Raw genomic sequence first — 24,399 nt, 5'->3', positions numbered from 1 at the left:
CTAATACTTTTGGTAATATACAGTGCTTTGAAAAAGTATTCGTACTCCTTGACATTTTCCACATTTTGTCATGTTACAACCAAAAATGTAAATGTATTTTATTGGGATTTTATGTAATAGACCAACACAAAGTGGCACCTAATTGTGAAGTGGAAGGAAAATGATAAATGGCTTTCAACATTTTATATAAATGAATATGTGAAAAGTGTGGCGGCATTTGTATTCAGCCCCCCTGAGTCAATACTTTGTAGAACCCCCTTTCACTGCAATTACAGCTGCAAGTCTTTTTGGGGATGTTTCTACGAGCTTTGCACACCTAAAGAATGTCATTTTTGCCCATTCTTCTTTGCAAAATAGCTCAATCTTTCTTAGATTGGATGGAGAGCGTTTGTGAACAGCAATTTTCAAGTCCTGCTACAGATTCTCAATTAGATTTAGGTCTGGACTTTGACTGGGCCATTCTAACACATGAATAGGCTTTGATCTAAACTAGGGGTCTCCAAACATTCTAAGCAAAGGGCCAGTTAACTGTCCTTCAGACTTTAGGAGAGCCGGTGGCAGTAGAAAATGTCCTAGTGTCCTGTGGGAGTAAACCATGCCCTATCGTTGGTGTCAGTGGGGGAAATAGTAGCCCAGTCTTGGTGTCAATTGAAGATATTTTGCCCTTTTTGATAGTGCTCCATTGTTTGTGTCAGCAACAGGAATTATGCCCCATTGTTGGTTTCAGTGGATGGAATTGTCCCCTGAGGGCTAGGTAAAGGCAAGCAAAGGGCCACATACGGCCCCAGGGCCGCGGTTTGGAGACCTCTGATCTAAACCATTCCATTGCACTCTGGCTGTATGTTTAGGGTCGTTGTCCTGCTGGAAGGTGAACCTCCACCCCAGTCTCAAGTATTTTGCAGACTCTAACAGGTTTTCTTCTAAGATTGCCCTGTATTTGGCTCCATCCATCTTCCCATCAACTCTGACCAGCTTCCCTGTCCCTGCTGAAGAAAAGCATCCCCATTCCCTACAACATGATGCTGACACCACCATGCTTCAAGGTGGGGATGGTGTGTTCAGGGTGATGTGCAGTGTTAGTTTTCTGCCACACATAGCGTTTTGCTTTTAGGACAAAAAGTAAAATTTTGGTCTCCTCTGACCAGAACACCTTCTTCTACATGTTTGCTGTGTCTCCCACATGGCTTCTCGCAAACTGCAAACGGGACTTCTTATGGCTTTCTTCTTGCCACTCTTCCATAAAGGCCAGATTTGTGGAGTGCACGACTAATAGTTGTCCTGTGGACAGATTCTCCCACCTGAGCTGTGGATCTCTGCAGCTCCTCCAGAGTTACCATGGACCTTCTTGGCTGCTTCTCTGATTAATACTCTCCTTGCTCGGACTGTCAGTTTAGGTGGACGGCCATGTCTTTGTAGGTTTGCAGTTGTGTCATACTCTTTCCATTTTCAAATGATGGATTGAACAGTGTTCCGTGAGATGTTCAAAGTTTGGGATATTTTTTATAACCCAATCCTGCTTTAAACATCTCCACAACCTTATCCCTGACCTGTCTGGTGTGTTCCTTGGCCTTTATGATGCTGTTTGTTCACTAAGGTTCTCTAACAAACCTCTGAGGGCTTCACAAAACAGTTGTATTTATACTGAGAATAAATTAAACACAGATGGACTCTTGTTACTAATCAGGTGACTTCTGAAGGCAATTGGTTCCACTAAATTTTAGTTAGGGGTATCAGAGTAAAGGGGACTGAATACAAATGCACGCCACATTTTTGCAGATATTTATTTGTAAAAAATGTTGAAAACCATTTATCATTTTCCTTCCACTTCACAATAATGTGCCACTTTGTGTTGGTCTATCACATACAATCCCAATAAAATACATTTACGATTTTGGTTGTAACATGACTAAATGTGGAAAATGTCAAGGAATGAATACTTTTTAAAGTATTGGGACACCCGCCTTTACATGCATATGAACTTTATTAGCATCCCAGTCTTAGGCTGCATTCACACCTGAGCGTAGCGTTTTCAAGCAGAAAATTGCGCGAATTTACCGCGATTTTGCTGCGTTTGCTGTGATTTTCTGCAGGGCAAAAGGTCACCAATGTTAAAAGAAGAAAAACGCCCAAATCTCCTCAATTGGAGCGACAAAAAAAGGGTCCGGAACTTGTTTGAGATTCAGGCGTTTGGCTTCAGGCGACATGGAGTGGAGATGTGAACCATCTCCATTGAGAATAATAGATTTTTTCCCCTCTAGCGTTTTGTAGCTTCAGGCTTCAAGCTACAAAAGGTGTGAATGGGGTCTTAGTCCATAGGGTTCAATACTAGCCCACCCTTTGCAACTATAACAGCTTCAACTCTTCTGGGAAGGCTGTCCACAAGGTTTAGGAGTGTGTCTATGGGAATGTTTGACCATTCTTCCAGAAGCACATTTGTGAGGTCAGGTACTGATAAAGACAAGAAGGCCTGGCTCGCAGTCTCCGCTCTAGTTCATCCCAAAGGTATTCTGTCGGGTTGAGGTCATGACTCTGTGCAGGCCAGTTAAGTTCCTCTACCCCAACCTCGCTCATCCATGTCTTTATGGACCTTGCTTTGTGCAGTAGTCCAAATCATTTGGTGGAGGGTTGTTTTTCCGGGGCTGGGCTTCCCAGAAGAGTTGAAGCTCTTATAGCTGCAAAAGGCGGGCCAACTCAATATAGAACTGCAATGCCAATAAAGTTCATGTGCGTGTAAAGGCAGGCGCCCCAATACTTTTGGTAACATAGTGTGGGTAGAAGAAGAAGCCAAAGAGAAATGAAGAGAAGGAAGAGTGACAAAAATGGCATTGGGCTAGTTCCTTCGGCCAAGGGGCAGGCAGAAGAGGCTGACTCTTTCGGTGGTTCAATGGCTTCATGGGGAGGGGGGCACATTTGGCCTTTTCACCTCAGATGCTAAAAAGACCCTGTCCCAGCACTGCTGGTCACATTTCTGTACACCCCCAATTTCGGAAACCTTTTTTTTAGGTAAACACCTGCCTGTGGAAGGAATTATTATGGAAGGTTCAGATATAATGTAGTTCTTTTAAAAAAAGAGACCTAAAAACTGCTGCATCAACAAAATATATATATTCTGGAGTAACCATAAAGTTCTCTACTTCGATAAACTGTGATTGGCGCGGCATTTTTTTTTTTGGTCTGTTATTTGAAAATGTATTCAGTTGGGTCATTGCCAGCACATCTTCAGAAATGGAATGTAGACATAATGGAGCTGCATGAACCTGTTGTGTAGACATAATAGAGCTGCGTGACAGCAGCTTGAATAACATTGCTTATGATAGACAGACTACACTAAGGGGACAAATCCAGGGCCAGATCTTATACTATAAATCTCCAGGAGGTTATCACTGTCATTGGCTTCTCATCTATCATGTTCACACTCTGTGATTTTTTATTGTCTTATATTCTGTGAAATGTTACAAAAGTCCAATAGCATAAAGGAGAACTCTGATCAAATACAAGCAGGAGAGCTGCTGAAATGCAACTCATTAACCCTTTTAGCTCCTATTCCCGTAATGGCACAGCTTATAATATGCAGCTGACCACCAGTAACCCTGGCAAATTTTGCACCCATTCTCAAACACAACGTCATGTTGACTGACCAGTTCAGGTGTGTGACATACTAGGGAGTAGGGGCCACATAAAAGTGTCACGCATACCCCTAACATAGGTGGTCAGGCACTATAGCGGGCTTCTGTGTTATTAACCTATAGCAGCCCCTTTCCCATAAGGCAAACAGGCCTACCGATACTCAGTTGCGCTCAGGACTTATGCACAATGCTATACTGTCTGGCTACCACACTGGGAAAGGCACGAAATCAGGAAAGCAAACAGATATTTGTGGTTGGTAGACAGAGTGGTTCAATGGCAGTCCAGGTATAAGCCAGGCAAGGTTCAGAGTAGTCAGGGTCTAATCTGTAGTCAAAAGGTAGGCAGAGTTCAGAGAATAGTCGATATCAGATTCAAGGTCATAAACAGGGGAGTGCAACAGCAGAGCAGAACAGACAGACAGGGAGCTTGAGCATGTATTACACATGCTATTACAAGCATGAGACTGCAGGCTTGGCTTGCTTAAATTAGGTCTGGGCTCCATCCAGTGATTGGCTACATCAATCACCTTGCATGTGGACAGACACACAAGGAGAATGAATCTCAGCCTAGAACAGGATGCTGAAACCAACAGCTAGTCATGTGCATAATGAAAAAATTTGGTTTGTTTTGATTTGTTAATCTAGTTATTATGTTTTAGTTCAATTCGGTTGATTCGTTCAATTTGTATTCGGAATTTGTATTTGGAAATTTCACATTTTCTTTGAATTTACAGATTTATTTTTTCCATTTGGAATGTTCAAATCTATAAACTTTCTAATCGGTCGAAACGAAAAAAGGAAAATTTCCTATGAAAAACTTACTGTCTTTTTCCTTTCCTGATGGACTCCATGGCACCCTATGTGTGAGTTTACCCCGCCTCCTCTCCAATGCTATAGGACCACATTCCCATAAATTTGAGCTCACAGCCAGGGACTGCGTTCTGTAACTAGTCAACTCTTGATCCATGGGTGGGAACTTCTTCTGTCATGGAGTCCATTAGGAAAGGAAAATTACGGTATTTGATAGGAAATTTTCAGTTTTCCTGATAGACTCCATGGCAGCCTACATGTGGGAAATAACTAGCCAAACCACACAGGTGGGCTTGCTGATCAACAAAAACTTTAATTTGCCCAACCCACAGGATACTTAAACCAATGTTTCCAGGAGATAAGGATGTCGATTCCATGCAATAATGCATCATGAAGGTGTTGATGGAGGCCCACGAGGCCGCCCAACAGATAATGTCTGGAGCCATGTGTCGGGCTGCTGCCCTGGGAAGTCAAGACATCTCCAAGACGAGTGTGCTGTCACTAGACATGTGCATTCGTTTTCGTCCGAATGCATTTTCGTCCGAATTTCAGCTATTTTCGTTTTCGTTTTGACAAACGATAACGAAAGCACAAAATCCGAAAAACGAAAGATCCGACATAAATAAATGCTTTATTTTCGTTTTCATTGTTACAACAGTTAGATATAGAATAGGAGATTCGACATGACTCTGACAACAATGTGTCTATAGAACCTCTGACCTTACCTCTATTAGTCCAAGATTATATAGAGAAAATATCCGACAGAGAAAAAAGATTTGACAGAGAGAAAAGATTCTGCAAGTTACTGTCCTAAAAAGTGTTTGGGGACCCGGGTCCTGCCCCAGGGGACATGTATCAATGCAAAAAAAAGTTTTAAAAACGTCAGTTTTTTCGGGAGCAGTGATTTTAATAATGATTAAAGTGAAACAATAAAAGTGTAATATTCCTTTAAATTTCGTAGGGGGGGTATCTATAGTATGCCTGTGAAGGGGCGCATGTTTCCCGTGCTTAGAATTGTCCCTGCACAAAGTGTCATTTATGCAGGAAAAAAAGTCCTTTAAAATCACTCGCAGCTATAATGAATTGTCGGCTCCGTAATACAGAGAACACTCATTGAAAGTCATTGATAAAAAAATAAATAAATAAATAAAAGAAAAAGCGTGGGGGTCCCCCAAATTCAATTACCAGGCCCTTCAGGTCTGGTATGGATATTAAGGGGAACCCTGCCTCAAATTTAAGAAAAAATTTGACGTGGGGTTCCCCCTAAATATCCATAACCAGACCCTTCAGGTCTGGTATGGATATTAAGGGGAACCCCGCATCAAATAAAAAATTGACGTGGGGTTCCCCCTAAAAATCCATACCAGACCCTTTATCCGAGCACGCAACCTGGCAGGCCGCAGGAAAAGAGGGGGGGACGAGAGAGCGCCCCCCCCTCCCTCCTGAACCGTACCAGGCCACATGCCCTCAACATTGGGAGGATGCTTTGGGGGTCTGTGACCCCTCAAAGCATCTTGTACCCATGTTGATGAGGACAAGGGCCTCATCCCCACAACCCTGGCCGGTGGTTGTGGAGGTCTGCGGGCGGGGGGCTTATCAGAATCTGGAAGCTCCCTTTAACAAGGGGACCCCCAGATCCCGGCCCCCCCCTGTTTGAAATGGTAAGGGGGTACAAAAGTACCCCTACCATTTCACAAAGAAAGTGTAAAAAATGGTTAAATAAAACAAACACACTTTTGAAAAATTCCTTTATTAAAAATAAAAAAATAAAAAAAAGATTCCAGCGGCGGTAATCCACTCTTGCTATCCAGCGACGGACGGTCATCTCTCCAACGATGTCTCATCTCATCCAGCGCAGCGAATACATCCTTCTTCTGTCTCCTCCACGGAGACACTGCAGGCATTCCGGCGGCTGACGTTTCCTATATACGGAGGGCGAGGCCACCCGTCACCTGACCCCGCCCCCCTCTGACGCAAGGGGAAACCCGGGGTTCCCTGTGACGTAGGGGTGACCCGCACCCCTCTGATGTAACACAGGCAGGTTTCCGTTACATCAGAGGGGGGGCGGGGTCACCCATACGTCACGGGGAACCCCGGGTTTCCCCTTGCGTCAGAGGGGGGCGGGGTCAGGTGACGGGTGGCCCCGCCCTCCGTATATAAGAAACGTCAGCCGCCGGAATGCCTGTAGTGTCTCCGTGGAGGAGACAGAAGAAGGATGGATCGCTGCGCTGGATGAGATGAGACATCGCTGGAGAGATGACCGTCCGTCGCTGGATAGCAAGAGTGGATTACCGCCGCTGGAATCTTTTTTTTATTTTTTTATTTTTAATAAAGGAATTTTTCAAAAGTGTGTTTGTTTTATTTAACCATTTTTTACATTTTCTTTGTGAAATGGTAGGGGTACTTTTGTACCCCCTTACCATTTCAAACAGGGGGGGGGCCGGGATCTGGGGGTCCCCTTGTTAAAGGGGGCTTCCAGATTCTGATAAGCCCCCCGCCCGCAGACCTCCACAACCACCGGCCAGGGTTGTGGGGATGAGGCCCTTGTCCTCATCAACATGGGGACAAGGTGCTTTGAGGGGTCACAGACCCCAAAAGCATCCTCCCAATGTTGAGGGCATGTGGCCTGGTACGGTTCAGGAGGGAGGGGGGGCCGCTCTCTTTTCCTGCGGCCTGCCAGGTTGCGTGCTCGGATAAAGGGTCTGGTATGGATTTTTAGGGGGAACCCCACGTCAATTTTTTTTTAAATTTGACGCGGGGTTCCCCTTAATATCCATACCAGACCTGAAGGGTCTGGTTATGGATATTTAGGGGGAATCTCACGTCAAATTTTTTCTTAAATTTGAGGCAGGGTTCCCCTTAATATCCATACCAGACCTGAAGGGCCTGGTAATTGAATTTGGGGGACCCCCACGCTTTTTTTTTATTTATTTTTTTATTTTTTTATCAATGACTTTCAATGAGTGTTCTCTGTATTACGGAGCCGACAATTCATAATAGCTGCGAGTGATTTTAAAGGACTTTTTTTCCTGCATAAATGACACTTTGTGCAGGGACAATTCTAAGCACGGGAAACATGCGCCCCTTCACAGGCATACTATAGACAACCCCCCCCCCCCTACGAAATTTAAAGGAATATTACACTTTTATTGTTTCACTTTAATCATTATTAAAATCACTGCTCCCGAAAAAACGGCCGTTTTTAAAACTTTTTTTTGCATTGATACATGTCCCCTGGGGCAGGACCCGGGTCCCCAAACACTTTTTAGGACAGTAACTTGCAAATTAGCCTTTAAAATTAGCACTTTAGATTTTGAACGTTGGAGTCCCATAGACTTTAATAGGGTTCTAAAGTATGCTATATAGTTAGCTCCATCAAATCTTCTTTATACATTGACAGACACCATAAGCCTTCCAAGACAGATTCGACCGTAATTCATGTGGATTTTCGGACGAATGCAATTTTTGAACGAAAAACGAAATAAATAAAAACGAATTTCGGGAGTAACTAAATAAATTAAGTTTTCGGACGAAAACGAAATTCCGAAACGAAATATTTTACTCTGCACATGTCTAGCTGTCACCACCTCCGAAGGAGCCAAGCCCTTTGCTCCATAGGCCTGCTGGATGGCCTGGACAATCCAGGATGCAATTGTCCTAGATGAGGCAAGTCTTCCCCTGTTTTTCCCAGAAAAGAGGATAAGGAGGTGATCCGACCGTCTAAACGAGGCTGCAGCCTGCAAGTACTCATTTAGTGTCTCACCCACATCTAGGGGGTGAACCTCAGTGGCTTATGGCGCTTTGAAGGTAGGAAGAACGATCTCTTAGTTTCCGTGGAAGACCAATGTGACTTTGGAATTTGAGACCAGCATGGGTATGAGTGAAGAAAGTTAGAAATGGCTTTCATTGACCAAAGGCCCCGATACCAAAACTCTCTTGGTCGACGTGATAGCCACAAGAAAGCAGACTTTGAGATCCCTAATAGACGTTGGCTGACTCCATGAGTCGAGGACGAGAGGAAGATCCCATTTGGGAAATCTTGGTCCCCTCTGGGGCCTGAGTCTTACCGCCCCTCTAAAGAATTGCCGGATGAGAGGGTGGCCAGCCCACGAGACTCCTGAGAAGGATGATAGTGCCGACACTTAGACTCTAAGGGAGCCATCTGACAGAGACAGGTCTAAGTCAGATTGCAGGAATTCCAGTGCTTCTTGTGGCCCCGGATCCCTGAATGACCTTCCTGTGGAGAATTTGGACTCTGCCAACTTGGCCCAAATTCTTCCATTGACCTCATACGTATTAGCTCTTCTTGAGCCCATGAGGGTGGTGATGACTCCCGATGCACCAACCGAGGGCTCCCAGCCTCTCCCTCTCAAGAACCAGAACAACAGCTGTAGACGTGCCGGGATTGATGCAGGACTGCCCCCTGGGGCAGGAGGTCTGGTCTGGGGGGAAGGGGCATCGGGTCCTGAAAGTGGAGTTGTATTAGCAGTGGAAACTACCTCTATGGTTTCCGCTTTGAGGTCTTTGCAATAATCTGAGGATGATTAGGATTGGAGGAAAGGGATATCCTCTGCTGAAGTTCCACTATTCTTCTAGGGCATCCACTCCGAGAGCTTGGTCGCAACAGCCCAGCGTGTTATACTTCTGGAGTTTGAAGCTGCAGGGGGATGCAAACAAGTCGACTTCGGGATGGACTCCAAAGGACAGGATCTACTTGAATGTCTCCACATGATGGAGAGACCACTCGTTGTTGTCCAATTGAGTACGGGACAGAAAATCTTCCTGGTTTTTCTGAGCCTATGCCATAGTCGGCTACGCTTCCCAAATAGGGAGAAGGCTCTGAGTCCCTCCCTGTGTCTTCACATAGGAGACCGATGTGGTGTTGTCCATTTCCAGCAGTACAGATTCTCCCTCTATCAGGTGGCGGAAGGCCCGGAGAGCTTGGGGAGTTGACCGTAGTTCCAGGAGATTCGATACTGGGATGTACGGCCAGAAGTTCCATCTGCCCTGGCGATCTCTGACTCACAACAAGCCCCCCCATCCTCTATTGCTGGCATCAGTCGCAGCAGGGACCCAGGAAATGGAGGCAATTGGGTGGCAACCTAGCAGGTTCCTACACTGTAGCCACCTGAAGAGGCTGTCCCTCATCCTTGAGGTTATGTGAATGTGCTGAACGCATCTGTCCAGTCACTGTTGGAGAAACCCTCTCTGGAAGGGACGTAACCGCCACAGGGCCCTTTTGACCATGGGGCCATCAAGGCCATTGTGCCTTTTATTCTGAGGCATTAACCAGCCCTCAACCAAGGGGAAGCCATGGCCCGGTGTACTCTGTCCCGCACTACCAGAGGCAGGGAGATAGTATTCTCGACTGTGTCGAACTGGGCCCCTAGATAGACTAAGCATTGCGTTGGTTCTAGGTGACCCTTCTCTAAGTTCAGTAACAAGCCAAACTCTAGAAATGTGGAGCTGACCTGAGCCCTGTGATGTAGGAGCTGCTCTCTGCCTTGTGCCAGTAAGAGAAGGTCGTCAAAACAAGGATGCAGGCGTATGCCCTTCATACTGATGAGGGCTACCATGGCCTGAGGAACTTCCAAGAAGATCCGAGCTGAGGCTGAGAATCCGAAAGGGAAGCAGGTGAACTGGAGACACTTTTGCTCCACCGCATATTGGAGGTATTTGCAGAACTCCTCTGCCATGGGCACCTGAAAGTAGGTATCCTTTAAGTCTATGGAGACTAGCTAATCGCCCAGCTGGACTGCATGTGAATTGTACACAGGGTCTCCATTTAGAACTCCTCGTTCTGACAAACTTGTTCAGAAATGCAAGATCTAATACTGGGCGCCATGAGCCGTTTTCTTCTGAAGCGAGAAAAGGGGTACATTCCCTGGCACACTTCACCTCTGGGCACAGGCACTGCCACCCCTTGAGCCACCAGCGACTGTATGTAGGACAGAAACACCTGCTTCTTTGAGATAACTGTGTAGGGGCAAACCTGAGAAGAGTGTTTGAGAAGGACCATGTGTGTCCTGAGGAGTCCATTCTTTTGGTCCAGTAGTCCAAGATTGAGGCTGCCAGGGCATGCCGAAAGTGGAACAGGAGCGCCCCCCTTCTGCCATGTCTGAGCGGTCCTGATCCCAAAAGGGCTTGGTGGGCTCACGTCCACTGGGGTTGAGTCCTTGGCAGACCTCTGGTAAGATGATTGTCCCCATTTTCACCTTTTCCTGAAGTTGCAGCCTGGCCCATAAAGCCTTGGGTCCTTTGCCCATTCTAGCTTCTTGACTTGGGCCTCTTCTGGCAAAAGAGGTGTTTGTCTTGGGGGAGAAACCACGACTTCTCACCAGTGGCCTGGGCTATGGCGCTGTCCAGTTTACTGCCAAAAAAGAAGGAGCCCTCAAAAGGAATCCTACGCCAGGCCTGCTTAGAGCCTGGATCCGTAAGCTAGCTTCAACTCCTGTATAGCTGAGCCTCTGCTACCTCTTCTGAGTCACTTCTGGGTACTGTGTTGCCATTCTCCGCCCAGACTTCCATTACCTTGGACATGGCTGCCAGAGCCAGGGCTGGTTTGCAGGCCATTCCTGCTATCCCGATCCTCTTAAGATCCTCATCAATTCTTCTCCTAAGACCGTCCTTGAAGGACACGGCATCCTCTAGAGGAACAGGGACATGTTTTGCCAGTGTCATTATGGCTGTATCGACTAGAGTAGCGGCTTCCAGGTGTTTCACATCCTCACCTATGAAGGTATAGAGCCTCATGGTTTTGCTCAGCGGGGAGGTTCTCTTTTTAACCTTGCCCCATTCCTCCAAGCTGATATTCATCAATTCAGCCAAAAGCGGAAAGTTGAAGCGTTCTTTCCCCAGCTGCTTAAAGAATTCCCTTTGTCTAGCTGGGGGAGTCGCTTGTTCTTCCCACTTCAGGGCCTCCTTGATTGCTTTAATCAAGGGTGAGACTAGAGTGAGTTCAGAGCCCCTCTGAGGAATTCATCGACCTCCACCTCATTATCCGAGAAACTGACGGATGCGTAACTTGGCTGAGATGGCTGCAGGTCCTCTTGAGCATCCCCAACGGGGAGCCTGAGCCTGGCTTGGTGTGTGGGTCATACCCTATTCTTTCAGGGACTGTTGTACCACATGTTTTACGAGAGACTCCATTTGTTGCTTGTCCATCTCTCTCTTCCCCAACTGCCTGGGCGTAACATAGCTCACACAGCAATTTGCCCTTCGGGGACCTGAGTCCCACATCCCCAACAGGCTCTTCAATCAGAGCGGCTGTCATGGCTGTGGGTGCGGTGTCTGGAGTTGGAATTGAAACTTCTCCCCTGGTGATTGATCCCAGATGGAGAATCGTGTCGTTTGGATCTAGATGATGACGTCTTCCTGTGCCGACATCTGACAATCCAACCTGGGCGCTTTTGGCTTTGACAAACAAACTAGAAAGATAAAGATGTTATTAGAAATGTGTGTGATAAAGGCTACCTCACGCAAAATTTATGGGTGAGGGCTGGCCGCAAGGAAGCGGTGACTTGTCCATGGTGCACAGGGAGGGAGGAGGGCAATCCTGTTCACCCACGGTGGAAGGCAGAGATCAGGGATTTATTTTTTACTCTTTAAGAGAACTCCTCCTCCCCACCCCCCTGACCACCATTAAGGTCACCGTGTGATGAACAAGCAGGGCTTGGGGAAGTTGCCACACACTGCCGGCAGGATCTCCCTGTGAGGCAGATGCTGACAGCCATTTGAATAGCTCGCCCTGATGACATAAGCACCACACTTCCATTGCGCATGCACCTCCACTGTCAAAGGGCTGCGCACACGCGGAACAAAGTCTCGATTCCAGGTCTTGCACATGGGCAGAGACACCCATGGCCAGTACCCAGAAGAGATACGGTGGCTTGGAATGCGGGTTCACTCCAGCCGCCATGAGAGGCTGACAGCTAGCACCAGGGAAAAAATAGGAAGGAAGAAAAATACAATCACAGAGACTACTGTCATGGAGGGCTGTTGCCATGTAATATCTTCCGGACCTTGCCAGTCGGACAGATGGGAATACATCCATCATGGGCATACACAGGTCACCCACCATCACAGGGGTACTCTGCCTGACCACCACTCACCCACCCTCAGCTGGGCCTTCGACCATTGACACTGCTTCATCCAGGATGCCTGCATCCAGCCTGCTTGTGCTGGGAATTATCCTTAACGTCTGGAACACCCTCCTCCACCATGCAGGTAAGCGCGTAGGGTCCAAAGAGGAGGACAAAAAAGGAACGCAGTCTCTGGCTGTGAGCTCAAATTTATGGGAATGGGGTCCTATAGCACTGGAGAGGAGGTGGGTAAACCAACGTGTAGGCTATCATGGAGTCTGTCAGAAAATTTTATATATTATGTTATTATGCTCTAATAATGCACACAGTCTTTAATTTCAGCAATATATGTTGTTAGAACTGGAGTTCAATGTAAAATTCGATTCGAATTTAAGTCCGAATTTCCGAAATTTGGATGAATTTCGTTACATTATTCTGAGCATTCAGTAAAATGTGTTTATATTGTAATTCGGGTATTCAGAAATATCTGAATCTCTGAATAACAAAAAATTTGTCCAAATAATAATTTGGAACAAAACGAACCGCACATGTCGACCAGCAGTTATGAGGGATCAGGAGCACTGACTAGAGGTTCCACTTTTCCTTATGTAGCATTACGTAGCTAGCTATTCACTAGAGCAGGAGTCCCAAAACTTTCTGAACAAAGGGCCAGTTTACTGTCCTTCAGAGTTTAGGGGCCAGACTCTGGCCAGTAGGAATCGAAAATGTCTAAGTATTAGTAGGGGTAGACAATATATCAACAGTGATAGTCAATGGGAGTAAAAACATTATATAGTGCCCGTGGTTAGTAATAGGAATAGTCCCATTATTGGTGTCAGTGGGAGCAATAGAGTTCCATCAGTTGGTATTAATGGGAGGAATAGTGCCCCATTTTTGGTGTCAGCAGGAGAAAAAGTGCCATGTATCAGTGGGAGGAATAGTGACCCAAGGGCCGGATAAAGGCTAACCTATGGATCACAATTTGGAGACCATTGCACTAGAGTAATCAAACTTTAGTTTCCTTTGTTTGCCAAAGTCAAAAAGCAATTGAAGACCTAAAATTATGGATTAATTGCCTGCAAATTGATGTGTCCGAAATTAGCTCACACAAACCTGGTGGGAAAAAATCCAATTGCCTTCAACAAAATTGCCACTTTTTTACTTTTTACTCTTAATAAACGTTATTGAAGCTATCAATTTATTTCCCAGTTGCAATTTCACAATAATCCAAATTCTGGTAGAAGATCAAAGTCTTGGTAGGTAGATTTCATATGTTCTGACAATTACAGTTCATATGTATGAGTTTCAATGGTTTTCTTAGCTGTTTGTCTGGAGTCCATTTTTAAAGGGGGTGTTCTATAATTCAGTGTGTTTTCTGATTTGGTATTATGCTTTTTCCCATCCAGTATTTTTCTGGCTGTGTTTGTTTGGAGGCCTTTGCGATCAGAATGTCTATCCAAAAGTGGGCACCCTCTTTGTGCACAAGTTGGATACTGAGGATTATCAACAACAGTTCCTGAATAAATCAGGTGAGTACATGACCCATTCATATATGTTGGCTTTTCATATGTATTTCTACCCCTTTACCAGAAAATTTTCAGTAACAAATACATGATACCTGTAACACACACTCCACCAGGAAACTATTTACTCAATTCAAATGACCAGAGAGAAACATTTTGCTTATGGAATTCTTTAAAGCCAATGTTGATGGTCTGGTTCTATCTCTGGGTATTGGCAAGGAAAGCCACTTTACTACAAAGTAGTACAAAAAACATCAAAGGTGGCCTATCCCAGCTTTTCTTCCCTTTGGATACCAAAACACCCTCTACAGATCCATAGCTCAACTCAAGACTTGCCTCTCTTATACATGGGCAATCCTGATGCCGGTCACCACAGTTCATCTCCACTCTCCAATAAAAATATGACAAATAAGTTGTGCTCCACTTAGCTCATCTTACTGTATTATTTATTAGTCAATATCTTGACTGCATACAACAATGTCTCTACTCGAGAACCAACCTTCCTTAACTCGTTTCACCACTCCTGGCTTGCTCAAAGTAAAAGGAGCTAAGCAGAGTTAGGCTGATGCTCGTTCTTATTTTTAACAGACTACCTCTATTTTAGCCAGTTTAGTGTCTTCTTGCTCAGTGTTCTCACCACCCACACCCTGAGCAGTTATTCTTGCCCTTAAAAGTTAGGAGCTACTCATCTGCCCATATTTTCATGTTACCAAGACAGAAAATTGACCTTGTGGATATCTTGCTCACCCAACACGAAATGCCTGCCGACACCAAGGAAAGCCCCTAACATTTAATATCATGACATGTACACTTTACATAACTTATTTTGTCTACTTGCCCCTTGGATTTCTACCAACCCATCTAAAAAATACTTGGTACTTCCAAGTATAGGGGAACACATGACATGCCCCCGCCTCTGAGCAGTGTAGTTTTTCCTGCCTCAGTGGCCGTTGGGGAAACATGCACAAGCAGTATGTAAGTATCAGTTTTCCTGGCCTAGGAAGTTTGGACAACCTGGCAGCCCATCAGAGAAGTAAGGAAATTACTAAAATGTAAACATTTTCTTTTTATGCTCCACGGATCAAAGTAAACTTATTATTTTGTCTAAAATGGGCAAAGTACATGTTTAAGCATTGGGTATTTAATACACCTGACCATACATAGTTATGCCCCATACACATGGTTGGACTTTCTGACCACAAAATCCGTCGGATTTTTTAAGATGGATTTTGTCCTAAACTGGTGTTGCATACACATGGTCGGACAAAGTTGTCGGAAAATACGATCGTTCGGAACGTGATGACGTTCCTTTCATTACAACGGGACTACCTTGAGGCTAGTAGCCAATAGCTTTGGTCTCGTAATTTAGATTTGAGCATGCGTGACACTTTGTCCAATGGGAATTCTCTACAAATGATCGGAAAAAGTCCGATCAGATTTTTTTGTTTAGAAAATTTGAGATCCTGCTCTCAGATTTTTTCCGTCTGAATTCCCGACAGAAAAATTCCGATAGAGCCCACACAAGATCGGATTTTCCGACAATATAATCCGATAGGATCTTTTCCGTCGGAATTTCCGACCGTGTATACAAGGCATTAGAGTTGGATACAATAAAATCTGCAAACGCAATGCCCAAGGTTAAAGTTTACATTTGAACCACTTACATTAAAAAAAATCATATTTTTATAGACACATGAGATTCTTCTTCTACCCAATGTTGTGTTCTCCATCTCCAGGTAATGAACAAACTCAACCTATCTCCTTCCATGCTAATTTGGAAGGGTTCCCAGACTTGCCTGGGTGGCTGCGTTATACCCAGCGCTCCCCATGGCACAGTGGATATCTGTATGGTTCCCCAACCACCCCAGGGAAACAAGTCATAGAGGTATGTTTATATTTGTAGAATGGTATCTTCTTCACAGCCCATATAAAATGGTCATCTAAATTGTTTTTATCTATTTTTTTTTTAGATCACAGTGTATAATAGACACAAATATGAAATGCTTCGAGAAAAAATCATTTTCCATATCCGTTCTGCTGAAGGTAGGCGGTTTGTAGTACTCTTGCATGTGTAAGCCAACAGTAGCATGTCATATAGTAATTGGGTGTTTCAGAGTCCCGAAGAATATGCATCTGTCCAAGGCTATACAATATCTATACGCAGCTGTGCTTTGTCCCCCATCTTTTCATGTTCTCTGGAGTGCCTGCATCAAAAGAGAGCATTGGGAAGAATGGAGTTTGCAGGGATATCATTCAACTAAATCACCAATTGTACCTTGGCTACTTCAGATGATATTATTTCAAATGGCAGTATTGGAGCTTTGCCATTGCCTTATCTTGCACTATCCTAATTGAGAACACCCTTTTTCTTTCTGAAACTATATAACAATATTGCTTTGTGATATTGGCATCCACTTCCCCTGTAGTAACAGGAAGTAGTAGAATACTAGTACTGGTTGTAATAGTCTAACATGGCTAATTAGTCAACTACAGCATAGGCTATATGATATACTAAGCAGATGACAGAGTTGTGTTAGTCAGCTACAGATGGCGAGCTCAATAGGCTTCTGATATGGAGGACATCTGTGTACAGATGTCTCACTGGTAAAGTAGTGATTTTGGGTACCAGTATGGTGGGAGGGTGCTTTTGAAGTAGATCTTGGGACAGAAATTCTTGATGCTTGATGGTGAGAAGCATGTAAATATGGATCTAAAGGCATTAACAGCTTATACCCAAAATAAATAAAACAAAATCTAACAACCTAAATTAACCATTGACAATTATAAAGAACTTTCTATTGCCAGATAGCAAAAAAGCAATTTCAAGTAATTAAAGTGGATGTAAACCCTCACATTCCCAGTGAAGTGAACAGCCTCAGATGATACACAGATATGAAACAAATCTCCCTATATAAGTTTTACATGTGTATCTGCTGTCTTCAGCTTTCTTAATACTTTAGAATGTGCACATTGTGTTAGAAATGTTTTCTTCCTGTTCATCACTAGTAGTGGATTCTTGGCATACACTGTGTGACAGCTGATTGGAGGAAAGGCACACAAAGCCCCCCCCCCTACCCCCTCCATAGGCAGAGGAAGGAAGGAATGTGCTGTGAATAGACCAGCTCTCTGCTAATTTATTTATAGCAAATTTCAGGCTGGTTTTATCTTGGTTGTCTAGGAACTCGTCAGAAGGTATCATGCTGATAATAGAAGAACGGAGCAGCAGAAAGACACGGGACTTAGGACTTTGAAGAGAGATTAGATAATGCTACAGATATATGTGCTTAGGTCAAATTTCATGAATCTGGTTTATATCCACTTTAACCACTTCCGGACCGCCCACCGTCATTATACGTCGGTACTTTGAAGAGGAGTATCGTTGTTATGGCAGCAGCTAAAAATGCCTGAAGCCAAAAACAGCCCCTATAAAAAGTCCAGTGTGCATGAGGCCTAATACAGTGATCAGTGCTAAAAATATGCACTGTCACTGTACCGATGACACTGGCTGGGAAGGGGTTAAACATCGGGGGCGATCCTGATCACATGATGATGTTCCCCATGGTTAACCACTTACCGACCACCCGCCGCAGTTTTAGGTCGCTACTTTGAAGAGGAGTATCGTTGTTATGGCAGCAGCTAGCTGCCATAACCCCGGTATCCTCTTCTTCAGCCGGCGGTCCGGTTTCAGATAAAAGTGGTCTCTGCAGCGTATTCTCCGCGAGATCACATTTATCGGCATCGGGAGAGGTGACCCCCCCTCCTGCCGTGCTCCGGTGACCTCCACCACTTACCGGAGCCATCAGCAGCGGCGAAGGTGATCGGATCCTTCTTCTGACTTGACATGGAGACTGGTTAGGGGAAGATGGCCCCCACCTGTCTTCATATCATTGCATGGTGGAAGCAACGTCAAAACGTCACTTACGCCCATAGCTCTTAAAGGGACATTTTTTTTTGTTTTTGTTTATTGCATTTTAGTGTAAATATGAGGTCTTTTTGACCCCAGATCTCAGATTTAAAAGGTCCTGTCATGCTTTTTTTTCTATTACAAGGTATGTTTACATTCCTTGTAATAGGAATAAAAGTGACACCATTTTGTTTTTGAAAAACAGTGTAAAAATAAAAAATAAAAGGTAAAATAAATAAGAAATTTCTTTTTTTTTTTAAACGCGCCCCATCCCGACAAGCTCGCATGCAGAAGCGAACGCATACGTGAGTAGTGGCCGCATATGAAAACGGTGTTCAAACCACACATGTGAGGTATCACCGCGATCGGTAGAGCAAGAGCAATAATTCTAGACCACCTCTGTAACTCAAAACATGCAACCTGTAGAATTTTTAAAACATCGCCTATGGAGATTTTTAAGGGTAAAAGTTTGTCGCCATTCCATGAGTGGGCTCAATTTTGAAGAGTGACATGTTGGGTATCAATTTACTCGGCGTAACATTATCTTTCACACTATAAGAAATTGGGCTAACTTATTTTATTTATTTATTTTATTTTTATTTTATTTATTTAAGGTATTTATATAGCGCCGTCAATTTACGCAGCGCTTTACATATACCGTATATACTCGAGTATAAGCCGAGATTTTCAGCCTCTTTTTTGAGGCTGAAAGTGCCCCCCTCGGCTTATACTCGAGTCATCGCTGTCTGCCCGCTCGATCAGCGTGTCGAGCAGACAGACAGCGGCCATTCTATTCAAAAGCCGCGCCTCCGGCTCCGCCTTCGCCTGTGATAGGCGGAACACTGAATTTCCCAGCAGCCTGTGTTCCGCCTATCACGGACATCGTATCATCCTCGTACTACGGACGAGGATGATACGACGTCTGTGATAGGCGGAACACAGGCTGCTGGGAAATTCAGTGTTCCGCCTATCACAGGCGAAGGCGGCGGCGCAGCTTTTGAATTTTACAATGGCCGCCGACGAAGAGGGCACGGGACGGAGGCAAGGCAAGGCACGGCACGGCACGGGACGGGACGGGGGCAAGGCAAGGCACGACACGGGACGGATGCAAGGAGGCAAGGCACGGCACGGGACGGAGGCAAGGAGGCAAGGCACGGGACGGAGGCTCGGGACAAAGGTAGGCTGGACACACACACACACACACACACACACACACACACACACACACACACACACACACACACACACACATGGATGGAGACACACACAGGGATGGATGGATGGATGGATGGAGACACACACACACAGGGATGGATGGATGGATGGATGGAGACACACACACACAGGGATGGATGGATGGAGACACACACACACAGGGATGGATGGATGGATGGACACACACACACACAGGGATGGATGGACGGACACACAGGGATGGACGGACACACAGGGATGGACGGACACACAGGGATGGACGGACACACACACAGGGATGGACAGGCATGTCTCACCCTCGGCTTATACACGAGTCAATAAGTTTGCCAGTTTTTTTGGGGGTAAATTGGGGGCCTCGGCTTATATTCGGGTCGGCCTATACTCGAGTATATACGGTACATTGTACATTCACATCAGTCCCTACCCTCAAGGAGCTTACAATCTAAGGTCCCTAACTCACATTCATATATACTAGGGACAATTTAGACAGGATCCAATTAACCTACCAGCATGTCTTTGAAGTTTACTGTTGTCTTATTTTTTAATTTAAAAAAGTGTATTTTTTTCCCAAAAAAGTGCGCTTGTAAGACCGCTACGCAAATACGGTGTGACAGAAAGTATTGCAACGACCGCCATTTTATTCTCTAGGGTGTTAGAAAAAAAATGTTTGGGGGTTCTAAGTAATTTTCTAGCAAAAAAATATATTTTTAACTTGTAAACAACAATTATCAGAAAGAGGCTCGGTCCTTAAGTGGTAAGGACAGATCCAAAGGCAGCATATAACACATGAGTACATTTCTTTCTTCCAGGTACTTATATAGCACCATCAATTTATCCAGCGTGTCACATAAACATTGTACATTCACATCAGCCCCTGCCCTCAAGGAGCTTACAATCTAAGGTCCATAACTCACATTCATACATACACATACTGGGGCCAATTTAGACAGGATACAATTAACCTTCTAGCACAGTGATGGCGAACCTTGGCCAGCATAAGATAAAGTTCCAATATTCCATAACCATTAACCAATGTGCTTAGGAACAGTTCGTCAGACAGGTTCACCTCCACCAATCTGTACACTCACCAGATATTAAACCATAATGCACCTTTGGGTCATACTCTGAAACAAAGAGACATCTCGCTCTGGTGTGTTGGTAGGAACGTAGTCCCCAGAAAACTCAGGCACTATGTAAAAGAAAGCCATTGGGAGCCCAAATAATACTCATATAGTGTAGTAATTCATTTAAAATCAAGCACAAAAGCTGCAGCATAAACAAATAAGGCCAAAGGAACTTACATATTCAGTCACCACTCCTGCCACAAGGATCTGGTGATAATGACGGCAGTACATAGGCTTCTCTTGACGCATTTCGTGCTTGTGCACTTTCTCATTCTGTCAGTAGATACAATTACCATAGGGAGGTAAGTGTGGAGCACCTCCCTCCATTGCTCCTCCGTCAACTCCGGTACAATGGCAGACCAAAGGTTTCTGGCTCTCTCTACCAATTTAAAAGTACAAGGAGCTAAGGCCACTTAGCATCTAGAGACTAATGCCCCGTACACACGAGCGGACTTAAGTCCGACAGACTTCCAAAGGAGTTCCGTCGGAGTTCTGCTGGAATTCCGACGGAGTTCTGACAGACTTTTCGGCCGAACGGACTTGGCCACACACAATCACACTAAACTCCGACGGATTCGAACGTGATGACGTACGACTGGACTCGAATAAGGAAGTTCATAGCCAGTAGCCAATAGCTGCCCTAGCGTCGGTTTTAGTCCGTCGGAGTAGCATACACACGAGCGGAGTTTTCGAAGGGGACCGGGTCCGGCGGAGTTCCGTCGGGAAAATTTGAAGCATGCTTCATTTCTAAAGTCCGTCAGACTTTGGCGAATCAAAAGTCCGTTGCAGCCCACACACGATCAGATAGTCTGACGGACTCGGTCCTTCGGACTTTGGATGTTGAAAAGTCCGCTCGTGTGTACGGGGCATAACTTATCTTGATCAGGATCCAAAAGAACAGACTCCAGTTTAGTATTTGCCAGGGACACCTCACCTCCCCCCCCCCCCCCAAATTTAACCCTCGCTGCATGTCGCAGCTGAAAATAAATATATCTCCACATACTCTGGACCCCTCTCTCCCTACATAAGACCTCAAAAGAGCAAAATGCCCCTCAGAGTATCAATGATGTGCATATTTGATCCCATATTGAGCCCAAGAAGAGCCATTGTTCAGCTTAAAAAACTCCCCCAAGGATGGGTTGAACCCTTAACATTTAATCACAGCCTAACACTTGCCCTTTCATATCTCCCTGAAACCCAACCCTTAACCTAACCTAACACTTCACCCTTAATCCAACGGTAACCCTTAATCAGACTCCAACAAGTAAACCCTATAGGGACCTATATCCATACAGCTCACTTTGCTGCTGCTGTCTGAACAGTGATGAAGAAGTAAAGGAAAGATAAGTGTTAGCAGCTTGAGGGTCACTAATAAAGCAAACTTGTTGCTTTGCCTAGCACAAGTTTAATTTACTCTCACCTTAATCCTATACATTATCTAACCCTAAAAGTTAACCCTGAAGGCCATGTCATATTGCTAAAAGTCCACTTGCCTTTCCTAATTTCCATCACTGAACCAGCAAGATATCAGTTCATGGCTGGTCCATTAGGTAGAGATGCTAGTGCCAGAATCATCAGTGTGGCATTATCCTTAGGTAGAGATGCTAGTGCCAGAATCATCAGTGTGGCATTATCCTTAGGTTCAGTCTAATGCAGTCATTCTCAACCGGGGGTTCCTCCAGAGGTTGCTAGGGTTTCCTCGGGCTGTGGCTGATTGATCTCCCCTTTGATGGTGCCACCCTAGTTCTAGGTCCAATGCCACTTGGCAGAGCCAGCAGCATGACACCCATGATCATTTTAGATTTTGGTAGTGGTGGTCTTCTGACCACCACTATTAGGGGGAAATTCTTCCAACTGGACATCAATGTAAGAGGCATTTTACCAACGACTCCTAAGGAATCTGTTTTAGAAGGGGTTCTCTGAGACCTTAACATTTAAGGGTTTCTCTTCGGCAAAAAAGGTTCAAAAAGCCAGATTTGACCATGAGGTGGGTGAGGTCACTTTACTTTCTCAACTTTTTGGTAATGAACCCAGCTCAGGAAATTACCATGTGTCTGTCAGGTTCTTCTTACCAAATACTTTTCTTTTTGGGTGTAACATCTTATGATTGAGGCAGATTAGCTCGTTATCTTTATATGTATTTTCCTCGAAACCCTTGTGTTCGTAGATGTGCCACCCCCATTTCGAGCTGAGTTTTTGGTTGAAAACATGGACGTGGAGGAGATGCTTCCTCCTGAAGCTCAGCACAACTTTCAGGTTCCTCTGCAGACGGTTTGGAACACCCAGAGACTGTCTATCATTAATATCACATCAGCACTGGACAAAGGAGGAAGGGTGCCGCTCCCACTTCCAGGACGTAAAGAGGGGTAAGTTATATGCTCCTACTTTTCTCATCTAACCATTTTATTTGCTCTTAAAGAGATTTACACTTTCAGGTGAACAAAAAAACTGGGGGTCTTTATTAAAATGGAATTCATTTTCCTAAAAGACTTCTAGTTGTTGATTGGATGACATATTTCAAATGATTAACCACCTGTAATAGAGAAATGAAGATACTCTTTGCATTGAAAACATATCTGTTGTAGGTTTCCATTGTTAACCTTTCCTTCTGAAAATGCTAGTTGTCTTGTCATGCTGATATAACGGATTTCATATTTTCTGAACCTGAAACACACTGATGTGTAGCCAGAAACAGCCAGGCAACTAGAAGGTCAGCAATGGCAATCTTCATATACTGTCTATACAGGTTTCCTTTAAAACTTATGACATTTTATAATAAAACCTGTTTTCATTGCATAACTTTTATTTAAACACTGTGATGTCATCACTCGATCTCTTTGCATCTCTATGCAATGCAGGCTATTCATGGCTGATGAGAGGGGCTGGCAGGCTGCTGTACATGGATTCCTGTAAACATTACATCACTTAGTCTCAGTAATCCCCCCCCCCCCAGGCCTGATACAATCAGTGGGCTGATTCTTAGCCCTTGTACACACGGTCGGAGAATCTGTCGCACCGTGTCGTCAGATAATCCGACTGTGTGTGGTATACATCGGACTGATTCCGTCCGAATCTCCGTCCGACCCAATTTTCCAACATGTTGGAAATATTTCCCGACCAACTGGGCCGGTCGGACCTAATCCGATCATGTGTAGCGAATTTTGATCGAACCAAGTGCCACGCATGCTCCGATCAAATTCCTACATCAAAGCTATTGGCTATTAGCCTCAATGTAGTCCCATTGTAACGAAATTACGTCACCGCGTTCTTGGCAACCGCTATATCAGACAACTTGGCCCGACCGTGTGTGTATGCAACAGTTTCGGACACAAACCGTCGGACTAAATCCGACAGACAAAATCCGACGGATTTGGTTGCCAAAATCTCCGACCGTGTGTACGTGGGCTTAGGAAGAGTTATGCAAATATCAAAATGCCTAGATGTCTGGATTTCAGTCTGGAGGAGTGCATGCAGACCACCCTGGGTAATGCCAGCATGTGATGCTGAGCCTCCATGATTGAAAGAAACAAAAGGGGAAGCTTGGGTGAAAAAGGCTTGATGATGCTGGATGACCCCCAACAAGGTAATGCGGTGGGCTCACACTGTGCAGTGAAATCAGTACAACAGTTAGTGATTTCAGTACAAGAGAGGAGTCTGTTTTTTTGTGCACGACTGAAGGTAAGGCTGGAGTCCAGCATTACACTTTGTGGGCAAAAGGTGCCAAGGTCAATTGTTCCTGGCTGCAGGAGGCTCTATTGTTGCGAGTGGCAGAAGGGTGCTGTGGTTGCTGGGAGATCTATCATTGCTGGTAGGGGATCTACTATTGCTGGAGGGGTCGGTCAGTTGTTGCTGGGAGAGATCTACTGTTGAGAGAGGGGTCTGTTGATGCTGGCTGCTGAGAAATCTATTTCTGCTGCCAGGGGTCTATTGTCGCTTGCAGGGATCTATCGTTGCTGGGGGTCTGTTGTTGCTGAAAAGGATCTATCATTGTTGCTGGTGGGGGTCTATTGATGTTGCTGGGCGGTCCATTGTTGCTGGCTGCAGGAGATTAATTTTACTGCTTTTCTTGTTATCATTATTAAATTTCGTACAAATTACTTATCACCACAAAATGAT

The 24,399-nt window shown here is 44.9% G+C and overlaps 1 protein-coding gene across 2 annotated transcripts in view; it reads left to right on the top strand.

Annotated features, from left to right (window-relative positions):
* Positions 1–24,399, top strand: part of SGCA (sarcoglycan alpha) — a 54,917-nt gene that overhangs the window by 7,593 nt on the left and 22,925 nt on the right. For both annotated transcript variants that reach the window (XM_077460021.1, XM_077460022.1), the window contains exons 2-5: positions 13,924–14,046; positions 15,777–15,925; positions 16,011–16,083; positions 22,451–22,649. In XM_077460021.1, coding sequence (XP_077316147.1) covers positions 13,924–14,046; positions 15,777–15,925; positions 16,011–16,083; positions 22,451–22,649 — 544 coding nt within the window. The remainder of the gene's footprint in view (positions 1–13,923; positions 14,047–15,776; positions 15,926–16,010; positions 16,084–22,450; positions 22,650–24,399) is intronic.

Source organism: Lithobates pipiens, unplaced genomic scaffold, assembly GCF_037356315.1.
Source record: "Lithobates pipiens isolate NorthernLeopardFrog02 unplaced genomic scaffold, aLitPip1_a1.2 Scaffold_28, whole genome shotgun sequence".
Classification (NCBI taxonomy): domain Eukaryota; kingdom Metazoa; phylum Chordata; class Amphibia; order Anura; family Ranidae; genus Lithobates; species Lithobates pipiens.
This window is presented reverse-complemented; position numbering and strand designations above follow the sequence as displayed.